General features: G+C 41.7%; 1 protein-coding gene across 1 annotated transcript in view; it reads right to left on the bottom strand.

The window, feature by feature from the left end:
* lama5 (laminin, alpha 5) overlaps positions 1 to 12,182 on the bottom strand; it is a 102,561-nt gene that overhangs the window by 3,966 nt on the left and 86,413 nt on the right. Inside the window, exons 63-75 of the mRNA XM_061735735.1 lie at positions 11,776 to 11,935; positions 10,307 to 10,440; positions 9,954 to 10,119; positions 8,742 to 8,876; positions 8,496 to 8,647; positions 7,514 to 7,646; positions 6,575 to 6,718; positions 4,801 to 4,931; positions 4,555 to 4,719; positions 2,740 to 2,872; positions 2,483 to 2,646; positions 1,572 to 1,764; positions 1,124 to 1,261 (exon numbers count right to left, since the gene is read on the bottom strand). Of these exons, the coding sequence (XP_061591719.1) occupies positions 1,124 to 1,261; positions 1,572 to 1,764; positions 2,483 to 2,646; positions 2,740 to 2,872; positions 4,555 to 4,719; positions 4,801 to 4,931; positions 6,575 to 6,718; positions 7,514 to 7,646; positions 8,496 to 8,647; positions 8,742 to 8,876; positions 9,954 to 10,119; positions 10,307 to 10,440; positions 11,776 to 11,935 (1,948 nt within the window). The remainder of the gene's footprint in view (positions 1 to 1,123; positions 1,262 to 1,571; positions 1,765 to 2,482; positions 2,647 to 2,739; positions 2,873 to 4,554; positions 4,720 to 4,800; positions 4,932 to 6,574; positions 6,719 to 7,513; positions 7,647 to 8,495; positions 8,648 to 8,741; positions 8,877 to 9,953; positions 10,120 to 10,306; positions 10,441 to 11,775; positions 11,936 to 12,182) is intronic.

The following is a 12,182-nucleotide window of genomic DNA, read 5'->3' as shown; positions in this document are numbered from 1 at the left end:
TTAGACAGTGAATTACTTCCATTAGTCAGGGAATGTGAAGATCCGGCCATAGTGATATCGGACCATGTCCCATTAGTGATGACCTTATGCATACCGACTACACACGCTGGTTATCGCCCATGGCGTTTCAACATATTACTTCTTTCTGATACTAGATTTGTCATGTTTATTTCAAATGATATATCTAAATATCTAGTGCGTAATCAAACCCTAGGAATGTCATCTTCTGTAATTTGGGAATCAATGAAAGCCTATCTTAGGGGACAAATCATATCATATAGTGCCTATATATAAAAAAAAACAACTATGAATGACAAATGAACGCCTCGAAAAACTACCTAAAGTAAACTCCTTCAAATTGATGAGACATTGGCCCACACTCCATCACCTGATTTGTTTAAACAGACATTAACCCTTCAAACTGAATTTAATCTCTTGTCCACAAGGCATGCTGAAAATCTCATGAAAAAATCAAGGCATAAGACATACTAATATGTTGAAAAGATTGGCAAGATTTTGGTTCACCAGCTACGTCAAGAGAATGCTAGTCGAGCTACTGTATAACTGCGATAAACGAGATGGGTGTTAAACTTAGAGATTCTTTAGAGATGAATCAATTTTCCAAAGAAGAATTTATTACTGCAACCAGGTCCATGCAAAATGGGAAATCTCCTGGACCGGACGGATATCCAAGTGAATTCTTTAAAAAATTTGCCAATGAACTTGCTCCTATCCGACTCTCAGTCTATGAAGAATCATTTAACTCCGGCTCACTTCCTGAAACAATGAGACAAGCTGTTATATCATTAATCCATAAAAAAGGTAAAAACATTCGAGAATACAGCTCTTTTCGACCCATTCAAAATGTTAGCCCTCCGTCTAGAAAATGTTTTACCCTCTGTAGTTTCTGATGATCAGACCGGATTTATTAAAAATCTGCAGTCATTTTTTAATTTACATTATGTTGTTGGTATATGACACGTAGCCAGAGTGGTTCATCATGCACATTTTTCGATTTGAATGAAAGAAAACTGTGACTATAGCCCTATAAACAGCACAGAGTTTGTTAAGCCAATGCTTCATGTTAAGTAGACAAGGTACGGCTATTGTGTACAAGATTTACCATCACTGAGGGTGGGACTCCTCCAATATATAGAGACCCAGGGATGTGAGTCCTGTCTGCTCTGGGCATTCTCTTACTCTGAGCACTGATACCATCCACTATCAGGCTGATCTTCTGTGCTTCGTGCTTTATCAAGACCTGGAATGATATTACACGTGAGGCATAATAGGATAGAATAGATTATTCAGATAACAGATCATTCATGCACACTCTCGTGAATCTGAGCCACTTGCTCAACAACATAGCAAATCTTTTATTATAACGTGTTTCAGGACTTGAACTGACCTGTAACATTCTATTTTCTACCTTTTTCTTCACTAAAAGTTTAAATGATCACACAAAAAAGAAAAAAAGTCGCATAAAAATCCTGTTATCATTTAGTGAGCAGTTAACCAGATGTTCACACAAAGAACACAGGATTAGAATCGATCTCTGCATATGACCTCACCATGTGCCACTGGTCATCGTTGTACTTCTTCTGGCTGCGCAGGATGACTTTCCTCTTTCCTCCATCTAATGAAAGCTGCAGGTAGCCATCTGAGACGCTAAGTGACATTACAGTTCCCCCGCGCTGCCGTCCGGCCGTAAACAGCACCAGGCCCTCGGAGGAGTTGATCCTCAGCCACATGGAGAGGTGAGACCTGCACACGGTGTTGAAGGCTAGAAATAATTCACTCATAATAACATGGGTGCAAAATAAACATGATCCCAATCATCTTTTCATTTCAAACCTCCCTGAGTTAGGCAGGAAATAAACAACTTAAAGGAGACCTATTTTGGCATCTAATACCTATTTTAAACAGGCCTTGAATGTCTTAAAAACAAGCTTTTGATTATTTTTGCTAAATAAATGAGAAATTCAGCCTGTGAGCCATGTTTTTATCATCCCATTCTCTAACCTCCTTATCTATGCAGGATTCTGAGTGGGCGGGGAGGCTATGATAATGAGGCATGTGCTGATTGGCTGTCTGCATGACGCGATACAAAAAAATGGCGGAAGCTCCGGCCGGCGGAGTTAGTTGTGGGCGTGGTTTCACGGATCGGAGGCCAAACGATGTAAATCGCATTTTCGTTACGTAACGGCGGGAGCAGAATCTGAACGGCTCGTAGATCCACATCAGACTGGACGGCTCATCCGGGCGGCTGTACAGACACTGCAGAATTTGGTTGCTTTCCTCCTTCTCTGAGTTGGCAGGCTGAGGAGAGACCACTTTATATATGTTAAAGCAAGAGAAAACGTGTTTTTCATAATAGGTCCCCTTTAAGGAAAAAATATAAACAAAATGCGCACATACACAAAGCTTGAGGATGTTAGTCAGTGTGCTGGAGAGTTAACGTGTGTCTTGTGTTCATACTCACATGGAGCTGAACAAGCTGGGTGCAGAGTCGTATCTCTGGTAGCTGTGCACGGAGCCGCTGAAGTGCACCGCTCTACTTTCAGGGAGGGACAGCTCCCCCCGACACGACTCCCTGGTATAACGACGTTGGGATCCTGGTGATCCTGTTTTTTTCTTGTTTTTACCCTGAAAAGGACACAGTGTGTACATTAGGTTTGTTAGGAGGCGGAGAAAATTCATGTCGTGTTTTTCCCCTTCTGTCTCTGTTTGGTTGGGTACCTTAGGTTTGTTGCTGTGCTTGGGCTGCGAGGCGATGATCTGCTGAGGTTTTTTAGCTGCAGGACAGTCAAAAGGAACATTCACGTTCTCTTCCGACTGCAGCAAGTTCAGAACCATCTGAGAGCCATTTTCTCTGAGGATTAAAACAATATGTACAGATTTAATGTCGGGGGTAAATACAATTTCCTAACAATGGTTTTCAAAACAGGCCTTTTGCATATAACCACATAAATATGTACACACTTTATAGATACAAGATACGCTGCTACCCTAAGGTTTTCCTCCCACTCGGGGAGTTTTTACCTGCCATCCTTGTAATAATTGCTCTTGTCTCTGCAAAGCGCCTCGAGACAATTTATTTTTGTAATAGATGCTATATGAATAAAACTGAACTGAATTGAATCAGGTGTCTGCTTGGTCTTTGTTCATCTTCATACAATTTCTCTTTCCCTGCTCTGAAGGTACTTTATTTATGGTTAAAGTCTCATATAATAAGCAACATGTCCTTAAGACTGGCTTGGCGGTAAATATGTTGCATTACAGCTGGAAGGCTCCTGGTTCAAATCCTGGCAGGCCTTTCTGTGTGGAGTTTGCATGTTCTCTCCATGCTTGCGTGGGTTTTACCAGGTACCCTGCTTTGTCACACAGTCCAAAGACATGTATGTCAGGTTCATCTGACGATGCTAAACTGCCCGTAGGAGTGAGTGTGCCTGGTTGTTTATTTATCTGTTTCCACCAGCTGGAGTTTGGGTGGGCAGGGCTGTTTGTGCGTGTCTTTGTGAAGGACAAGGGACCTGTCCAGGGTGTACCCCTGCCTTTTACCCCTGCCATATGAACTAGGATAGGGTGCAGCAGATCCACGCAACACTAAATAGGAATAAGCAAAAATGAATGCTTGGAATTTTTACCCAGTCATGCCGAACAGTGACTGTTGTCTCAGTTTGTGCATGTGTGTGTACTGGTGCCTGCATCGCCATTCACACCTATATGATTGTTTTGTTTCTTTCTTCCTCTCCATGACATCATGCTTTACAAATAAACTGGACAAAATGGATTCTGTTTCAGCTTTAAGTTGTTGTATGTGCATATGCATCTGCCTTCGAGATACGCTGATTAAATAATCAACACTTGACTTCCAACACAGAAACACAACAGGGCTAGCATGTCACGCAAACACCCTTGGACGCAAACACACAAAAACCATCCGTCATTTCTCTGAATACGGACAGGAAGAACGGGTAGCGAAAACAGAAAAACAGTGACCGAATTTACAATAAAGCATAAAATGTTTCTAAAAATATGTGATAGGGATTAATTTTTGTCTAATTTTGTTTCTTCTCATTAGTTTTTAATTATACAATCTTCTTTTACTGTGTGTGTGTGTGGGGGGGATGAGCACTGCAATGTGCGTCCTCTCTTTCTAACACCCGATGGTAAATCTGGGATTTCTGTACTTCTATTTTGGTATTTTGTATCAGTTGGTGTGTTTACATCCTAACTGATCACTTCTCCCAAAATGTAAAAGTTTCTTTCCAGCTTGTAAAAGACAACATAAAAACAAACACACACACAGCGGGCGCTGCGTTGGTGACCGTCGGGAACACTGAGAATACTTTCCGTTTCATTGTTGTTCATCGTCAGTTACATTGTTGCTTTTATTCAGTTCAGGGGGATTTTTGAGCATAATTGCTGGAATTGTCAGATAAAATGAAAACAAGAACAAATCCTTGAGTGGAACTTACTGTTGTCTTCCACGCAACAATAAGAAAAAAAACAAAGAAAGAAAAAAATGGGAAAAAGTTGTCTTTTTCAAACCTCCTTATGAAGACGTTGCTGAGGCAGCCGGTCAGGTTGTTCAGGCCTTTTTCCGGCAGCCCTCCCAGGAAGGTCCTTCCCTCTAAGGCCGCAGGACCCGCCCTGCTGGTGGTCCAGCTGTCACCACTGGCTCTCTCCAGCATGTCATCTATGTACAGGCGCATCCTGAGGAAGGTTTCCACATTAAAAACACTGGCACGCTAATTCTACTCAAACATTGTGATGTGTGAAGAACAGCTGTCCTACCCGTTGGTGTTGATGTACACAGCGACATAGTGGGTGTTATCATCGTTGTATGTCTTTTGAGTCTTAATTTCACTGTTGCCGGCCCTCGCCACAACGTGGCCATCACGCAGGAACACCTGACAGATGCCGTCCTGCAGTCGGGACAGATCACACATATGATACAGGAGGTGAAGATGATAATCAATGAGGGGAGTGAGGCTCAATGTTCTGAGGCAAATGATTTCTGTATCTCTCAGTAGGTACTTTGGCCGGCTGCTCATGAGAAAAGTGCTCCAGCTGTCTCAGGTGGGAAAAATGCTTTCTTCCCACTGCATGTTTCCACTGATTTAGATCAGGGTGTGAGAGAAATGATTAGCTATAGATATGAAATAGTTTAGTATTCTAATATTATCAGTCTTGGTGACCTGACAGAATTAGACTTGATCAGATTGCAAGCTCCAGCCCAACGAGGAGATGAGACATTTACGCCTCTACAAGGCCATGCTAAGAGCCACTCAGATGCTGAACCTGCTGTAATCACAATACTAGTGTTTCAATTATTCATGCCACATTCTCTTGACTCGTCACTTTCCTGTCATTGGCCTTGCTGCAAAGATTTGGATTCTTGAATGCAACTCTTTATTTTAAAATGTGGTCTTTCCTAGTTTAGTCTAAAGCACATTTTCCCACCAAACAGGGCTCATACAACACTTCAGAATAGTCCAGCGTTTTGTTCTCAGCCGTTCTTGGGTGCTTGTGGTTCTGTGTTTTAGCTCATTATCTGGTTGGAGGAGCCATGACCAGCAACTGAGCCCAAACTACAATTGGCTCCGGATGGATGGATGGATGGATGGATGGATGGATGGATGGATGGATGGATGGATGGATGGATGGATGGATGGATGGATGGATGGATGGATGGATGGATGGATGGATGGATGGATGGATGGATATACAGTATGTGACTGATTTGCCAAAATGTTCCAGTGTTATCTCATCCTTCCAACGTCAGTCTCCTAAAAGCTTTGTGGCTTGTCGACATGCCTTTTGACAAATTCTTGTCGTGCTTTTTTATAATTGGAGTCCTCTGGTTATTTTCAGATAAAACTTTGGCTGAAAGTGATGGTGCGACCTGACACTGATGTACCTTGGAGTTCGCTTTGAGTCTCTTTGGAGTTGTTCTGGGCTCTTTGGTCACCGTTTGTATTATCAGCCTCTTCAATTGGTCAACAGTTTTCCATTGCAGTCACATCCAGGGAGGTTGGCTACAGTCCTGTGAACCCTAAATGGCTGAACTACGGCTGGAGTCACAGGAACATCCAGCTCCCTGGAGATGGTCTTCTAGGCTTTACCTAAAACATGCTTGTCGAGGATTTTCAGACAACTCTCTCCTTTGATTTCTCTAATCCATGTGCATGTGGTCATCACCGTGATACTAAACAACAGCAATGACTTTTTACCCTTTACATAGTCAGGTTGACTGATTGAAAGATTGAAGACACTTTGGATGCCAATTACAAGGAAGACTTTCATTTACCGAGCCACATATTTAGTCCAGGTCATTTGCATTCTTCATTTTTAATTGATCTGTTGAACTACAATTCAAAAAGCAATGTCTGGTTTTCATAAGTCAGTGATCAGTAAATTATCATTTTTTATAACTTATTTTCTATTCCAAATTATATTCAGTTTTATTTATTTTAGTGATCATTTAGGGTTTTTCCTTTTTTAATGAAAGTGTACCAGCAAACATGTCCGTGTGTGTTAAAGGAAGCTTTGCATGGTTTCTGCTGACCTGGTCCCGATGGTAGAACATGAGTCCTTTTGCATTTTCAGTTCTGAAGCCGAAGCTGACGTAGAAGTTACTCCTCAGGTGGGGGATACCTGCCAGAGCCAAGTTCAGATAGCTCTGACCATTGAAATGAGCTTCACGAGCCACCTAAACAAACACAAAACAAACCAAATCAAGGGACGGTCTTTCACTGCTTGTCAAAGTGTATATTCAGGGTGGGGGATTCAACTGGAGAGAAGGATTCAGTCCGCTGGTTCCTTAGCTCTGCTCTTCTTCTTTTAGGTTCCATTTTATTCTATTATGTCTATTTGACCCACGATGTACTAAAATGATCTAGTCTGACGTAGAACATTACTAAAAAGAAGAGACATAAGAAAAAGAAAAAAAGAAACCCCATACTTGTCTCTCATCTCTGAGTGAGACAGAGCCCAGGTGGGTCTTATGTCTCTTCTCTTCTCTTCTCTTCTCTTCTCTTCTCTTCTCTTCTCTTCTCTTCTCTTCTCTTCTCTTATGTTATGGCCAGCAGTCATAGCTGCAGCTACACCACCTGACCACCTCAGTGTCTGTCTACATCTGTTTATATATTCGTTTCTGTAGTCCACCAACTAACCATGTATCATTCACATACACAAAGAACCCTTAGTTCTCCTGCTAATTGATAAAAAGTATTTATACAGTATATTTTGTCTTTTGTGCTGCTGACAATATATCTATGCTTTATTCTGTTTTCTATCTCCCTTTCCCTGCTCTACCCAGCTGTCCTCCTGCAGGGGGGGGATGACCAGAGCAGATGCACAAATAACTAGTCACACATGCACCTTGGATCTCTGCAATTGTACGTATGAAGAAAAGTGATCTCTGACACAATTTTGATGTCATAAATTTTGCAAATACCTTGTCTATCATAATGTATGTGCTAAAATGTAAGCTGTAATCTCTCACCAGCAGGTCACTGTCACAGCCGAAGCTGACTCCAGAGCTCTTCATTCTCTTCAAGTCAATGTGAGAATTCTCAGCCTTCACGTTCCTAAAGCAGGCTTTAACAGACCCCTGCTTAGAGAACTGGGCCTTTAACCTGCAGACACAAAAAATTAGCATTAAATACCTTTTAAGAGAGAAAAATCACAAATTGTGGTTCTGAATCTAGGAGGGGGGGGGGTTGTCAGTCTGGAGTCACTCAAGGCCAAGGTTGTAGGGCTGTGTGGGTTGCAAAGCCTCTGTAACGTTGCAGGAAGGAGTGTTCCAGTTAGACAGGAATCCCACTCCCCAGCCTTCCTGGTGAGGCCTGTGCGATGCTGCTAGAAGAGAGTCCCATCGATCAAAGGCCCTCTCTGGTTGGTGATAGGGATTCTGCCTCAAGAGGAGTTTAAGCATCTCAGGGTTTTGTTCAAGGGCGAGAGACAATTGCAGCGGGAGGCTGACAGGTGGATCTGCCTCAACACAAACTCTGTATTGTGGTGTTGTGGTGCAGGGAGAGTTGATGCTTTCTGTTCCCCGGGTGCACATTCCTACCGTCACCTTTGGTCATGAACTGTGTGTAGGGACCGAAAGACTAAAACTACCGACACAAGTGGCTGAAATGAGCTTCCTCTGTTGGGTGGTGGACTCTGAGATGGTGAAGAGTTCAGTCACCCGGACGGGACTCAGAGAAGAGTCGCTGCACCTTCACATTGACAGGAGCCAGCTGAAATGGTTTGGGCGTCCGGGGAAGACCTCCCTGAGGAGTTCAGGCAGGTCCAAGTGGGAGGAGGACCCGGGACAGGAGGACGGAGATGGCCAGAGAGGGAGGTGTGAGACTCTTACACATTATTGATTTGAGGAGATTCATCTTTGAGGAGTCTTTGTGCCCCTTACCAAAGGAATAATTCAACATTCTTAAAAGTTATAACAATGAAACGTTGTAAAGTTGAAATGTTCCACGCACTTCTCAGGCATCTTGTGTTCTGGTACTCCTCCCAGGTAGTAGCTGCCGGTGAACTGAGGAATATTCTCTGTGAACGTGTGACTGTAGACGGTGGTGCGACTGCTCCTCACCACGATACGCTTTGTGGCCCCGAGCAGGATGATAATTTCAAGCTGTAAGAGCCATGACACACAAACAAGATTAGAAAGGGTTTGTACATCGATGTTCTGAAGTTAGAAAAGAGTCCGAAAGAAACACGTGACTCACAGTTTTTGAGACTGCGTCGCTAATCTTTAGCTCCTCTTCTTTTTTAACTTGAGGGTTGAGTTCCACTAAAGAGTCTTCAAAATCATAGTAAACCTTAAGTCTTCCTTGAATCACTGCCAGGCACAGATACTGATTCTGAAGGGAGACAAACACAGATAAGATTGAGAGACTTTTATTGGTGCAGTTTCAACAAACGCCACTGCAGGTAATAACAAACACAAGAAACTACTCAATAGTGAAATACACGTTAACTGTGTTTTTGAAGGATTGTGATTAAAGACATAAAAACAAACACACATTTGTTATTTTGGCTATGCATATTCTTAGCAATTCTGATAAGGGATTTAGCCTGTTATTGATAATTCATGTTCTCTGGTCATAAACAGGAAATAAAAACAGGAAAAATCTGACTGTATGTGTTTCTTGAGTGCTAATATACTGAATAAGAATAGCATTGTAATAAATGGGAGGCCAGATGAACATGCATTGGAAATGCTCAATTACATCATTAAGAGTGAATGGTGCTGCTGAACGGATTCATTTAAAGGGAAAGAGGCAGTGAACAGATCAATAAGTTAATGGTTGTAGCTAGGGCTGTGCGATTTATCGATTTTAAATCTAAATCGGATTTATTAATCACAATCGATGTTAAAAAAAGGAAAATCGGAAAATCGATTTTCCTTTTTTGCAGCTGGCTGCATTACAGACAGAGCTCGTCTAGTCATCTTTTTTTGGTAAAGAAAATTGTAAATGTTGTCACTTTACTAAACTCAAGGAGGATTTAAAGTATCTTTCAATTGCACTTCATTCCCAATAGGGAAATTTGTTTGCTATTTTTCTTTACAATATAAAGATAAAATATTTGAAACAATTTATTCAATTGTCTTTTGTAGTTTTACCAAAAAAAATCAAAATCGAAAATCGGGTTTTCAGAGAAAAAAAATCGGGATTTTATTTTTGTCCAAAATCGCCCAGCCCTAGTTCTAGCCTTAACTGGGTTAACAGAAGATGAGCGAGGGGGCAACATAGAACTAAAAAGAAATCCAAACATCACACCAGACTAAATGCCTTGTTGCTAAAGAAACCCGTGATCATAAGTAAATGTATTAGTGATAGTTGAGATCATATTATGCTAATGCTGTTGACAGGTAACTGTTGCGGCATCCTGGTCATCACATGAGAAGTGTTCAGCTAAAAGTGTGCAGTCTTTACCCCCTTGAGAAGCAGGAGAATGATTCCCTTATGAGAGAGCAGTTTGATTTCCTGCTCAAAGCGTTGAAAACGACCCGTCTCTGCTGTAAAAGTAATCTCAGCAAAGCCAGTACCATCGAAGTACGCTGCATCGTTCACCCAGGCCTGTGTTAGCGCCGCCTTGGACCTGTTTTAAAAAAGACGCACAAATAATAATCATCCAGGAGAACAACATACATGGTGGCTCCTCTCAGAAATAATACAATAAATTCACTAAACAGAAGGATGTCTGACAGATTAAGATGTGAGGCAGGAAAAGAGTGTTGCAGCAAAGCTTTGAAATAAAGAAATGAAATGATATCGTGTGCACTGACCTGCCACATGGTTTTTCCTCTGTGGTGTTGAGTTGAAAGGTTTTTTGAAAGTTATACAGACTAAGCACTTCCTCATTCAGGCTGTCCAGCTCAATACAGCCCTTAAAGTTAGGCAACGCGAGTGGGGGAGGTGGCTAAAAATAAACAGATGAAATAATGAGGATCAGACATCTGTGTTTATCAGATTTCCATCAACATGAAATAAAGTCAGCTAATCGGTAATCTCAGTAATCTCTGTCAAATTCCTGGTTTAAAGTAAAATGCGGTATCCGAACACAACCAAAACTCCCAAGAAGCTGGCATGCGGTGTAAAATGCAAATAAAAAAATCTCAATCTCATCAACCCATATTTGATCCCCAACAGATCATTGATAACATATCAGATGTTGAAACTGAGACATTTTGCCATTTCCTGTAAAATATCAGCTCAATTTGAATTTGTTGGCAGCAACACATCTAAAAAAATTGGAAAGGGGCAACAAAAAGCTGGAAAAATAAATGGCACAAAGAAAAACAAAGACTTTGAAGATCCAACCATCTACAGTATCATTATCCAAATAGTCAGTGAATCAGGAGGAAAGGACAAGGCTTGTACCGGATTGTACAGCCATACATATACATGTGTATATACTGCCATCCCTACAATAGACATGTTTCACACTACAAATTCATGCCAACTGATATTTTTGCTTCCAGTAGATGCCCTACTAGAGCAGATGAAGCTTCAAGAAGCTTCATCTTCATCTCCATCACTACTCTCCTATAGTTAGTTTCCCCCCTCCGGTGTGCACGGACAAAATTGTTCTCCTGGTGTTCGTGCACTATTTATTGGTTCCTCTTTCAGGGAAGGCCGAGCATACTTCATGTAGACAATGCTTAACCACATACTGCACCATCACAACAGCATGGCTTTGCAGGAGAGGAGTCTGGCTGCTAGACTGCAGTCCAGACCTCTCACCAACAGTAATCCAGCAACAAAGGCCCGGGACTGATCAGAAAGAGTGGACAACATTCCTCTCATAAAACCTATGCGTTGTTTAGGTTTTATTGGGAAAAATATTTAGATCGATAAGGTTTGCAAATTATTGATTTATATTTTTGTTTATATTTTACACAGCGTCCCAACTGTTTTGGAACTGGGGTTGTACTTCTGCAGGAGTGGCGGGCGGGACCAAGAGACAGGTGCAATTACATTCTGATGTTTAAAAGTCACTGCCAGATGTTCTGCAAGTTCTTACATTCAGGGTGAAGTTTTAGTCGGTATTCTTTATCTAACTAAATAAAAGAGGAATAAACTTTGACATCTTCTTAAACAATTCAGGTTTTAAATAATGTGTAATTTTGTATTTATTTCTGAAGATAATCAAAACTCTGTTAATAAAATAATGGCAGTAATCCTGACGAGAGCCCAGTCGTGTCTCTTGTGAGGAGCTGATCCCCGGGAGAGACACGACCCTTCCTGTACTCACTCTGAATTGACTCGGGTATCCTCCTACGTAGAAGAGGGTGTCCTTGGTTAAGAGGTTGAGCAGTCCCTGGTCACTCGTGGCCTCTGCATAGGCTTTGGTGACTCTCTGGGTCCCCTCACTGGTTTCTGAAGACATGGACATGTGACCGTACTGGAGGATCCTACGTTCACACACACAGACAGAGATCGAAGCGTTATAATTTACCAGGCAGTTTTGTCCAACACAAGTTAAAAGTGAGGAGCACATTGGGAGAGAAGCGGTGTATAAGGCACACTGACATGTGACTGCAAGCCAGCAATCAAACCTGTTACCTGCTGACCCAGGGATGACACAGTAGTCAAAATAATCATTACAACTGCCATTATTATGTATTCAACTTAAATAAAATCTTCACATCTATCTTTTAA

The sequence above is a fragment of the Cololabis saira genome, chromosome 12, assembly GCF_033807715.1.
Source record: "Cololabis saira isolate AMF1-May2022 chromosome 12, fColSai1.1, whole genome shotgun sequence".
Lineage (NCBI taxonomy): Eukaryota > Metazoa > Chordata > Actinopteri > Beloniformes > Belonidae > Cololabis > Cololabis saira.
The sequence above is the reverse complement of the archived record's forward strand: the minus strand, read 5'-3'. Positions and strand labels throughout refer to the sequence as shown.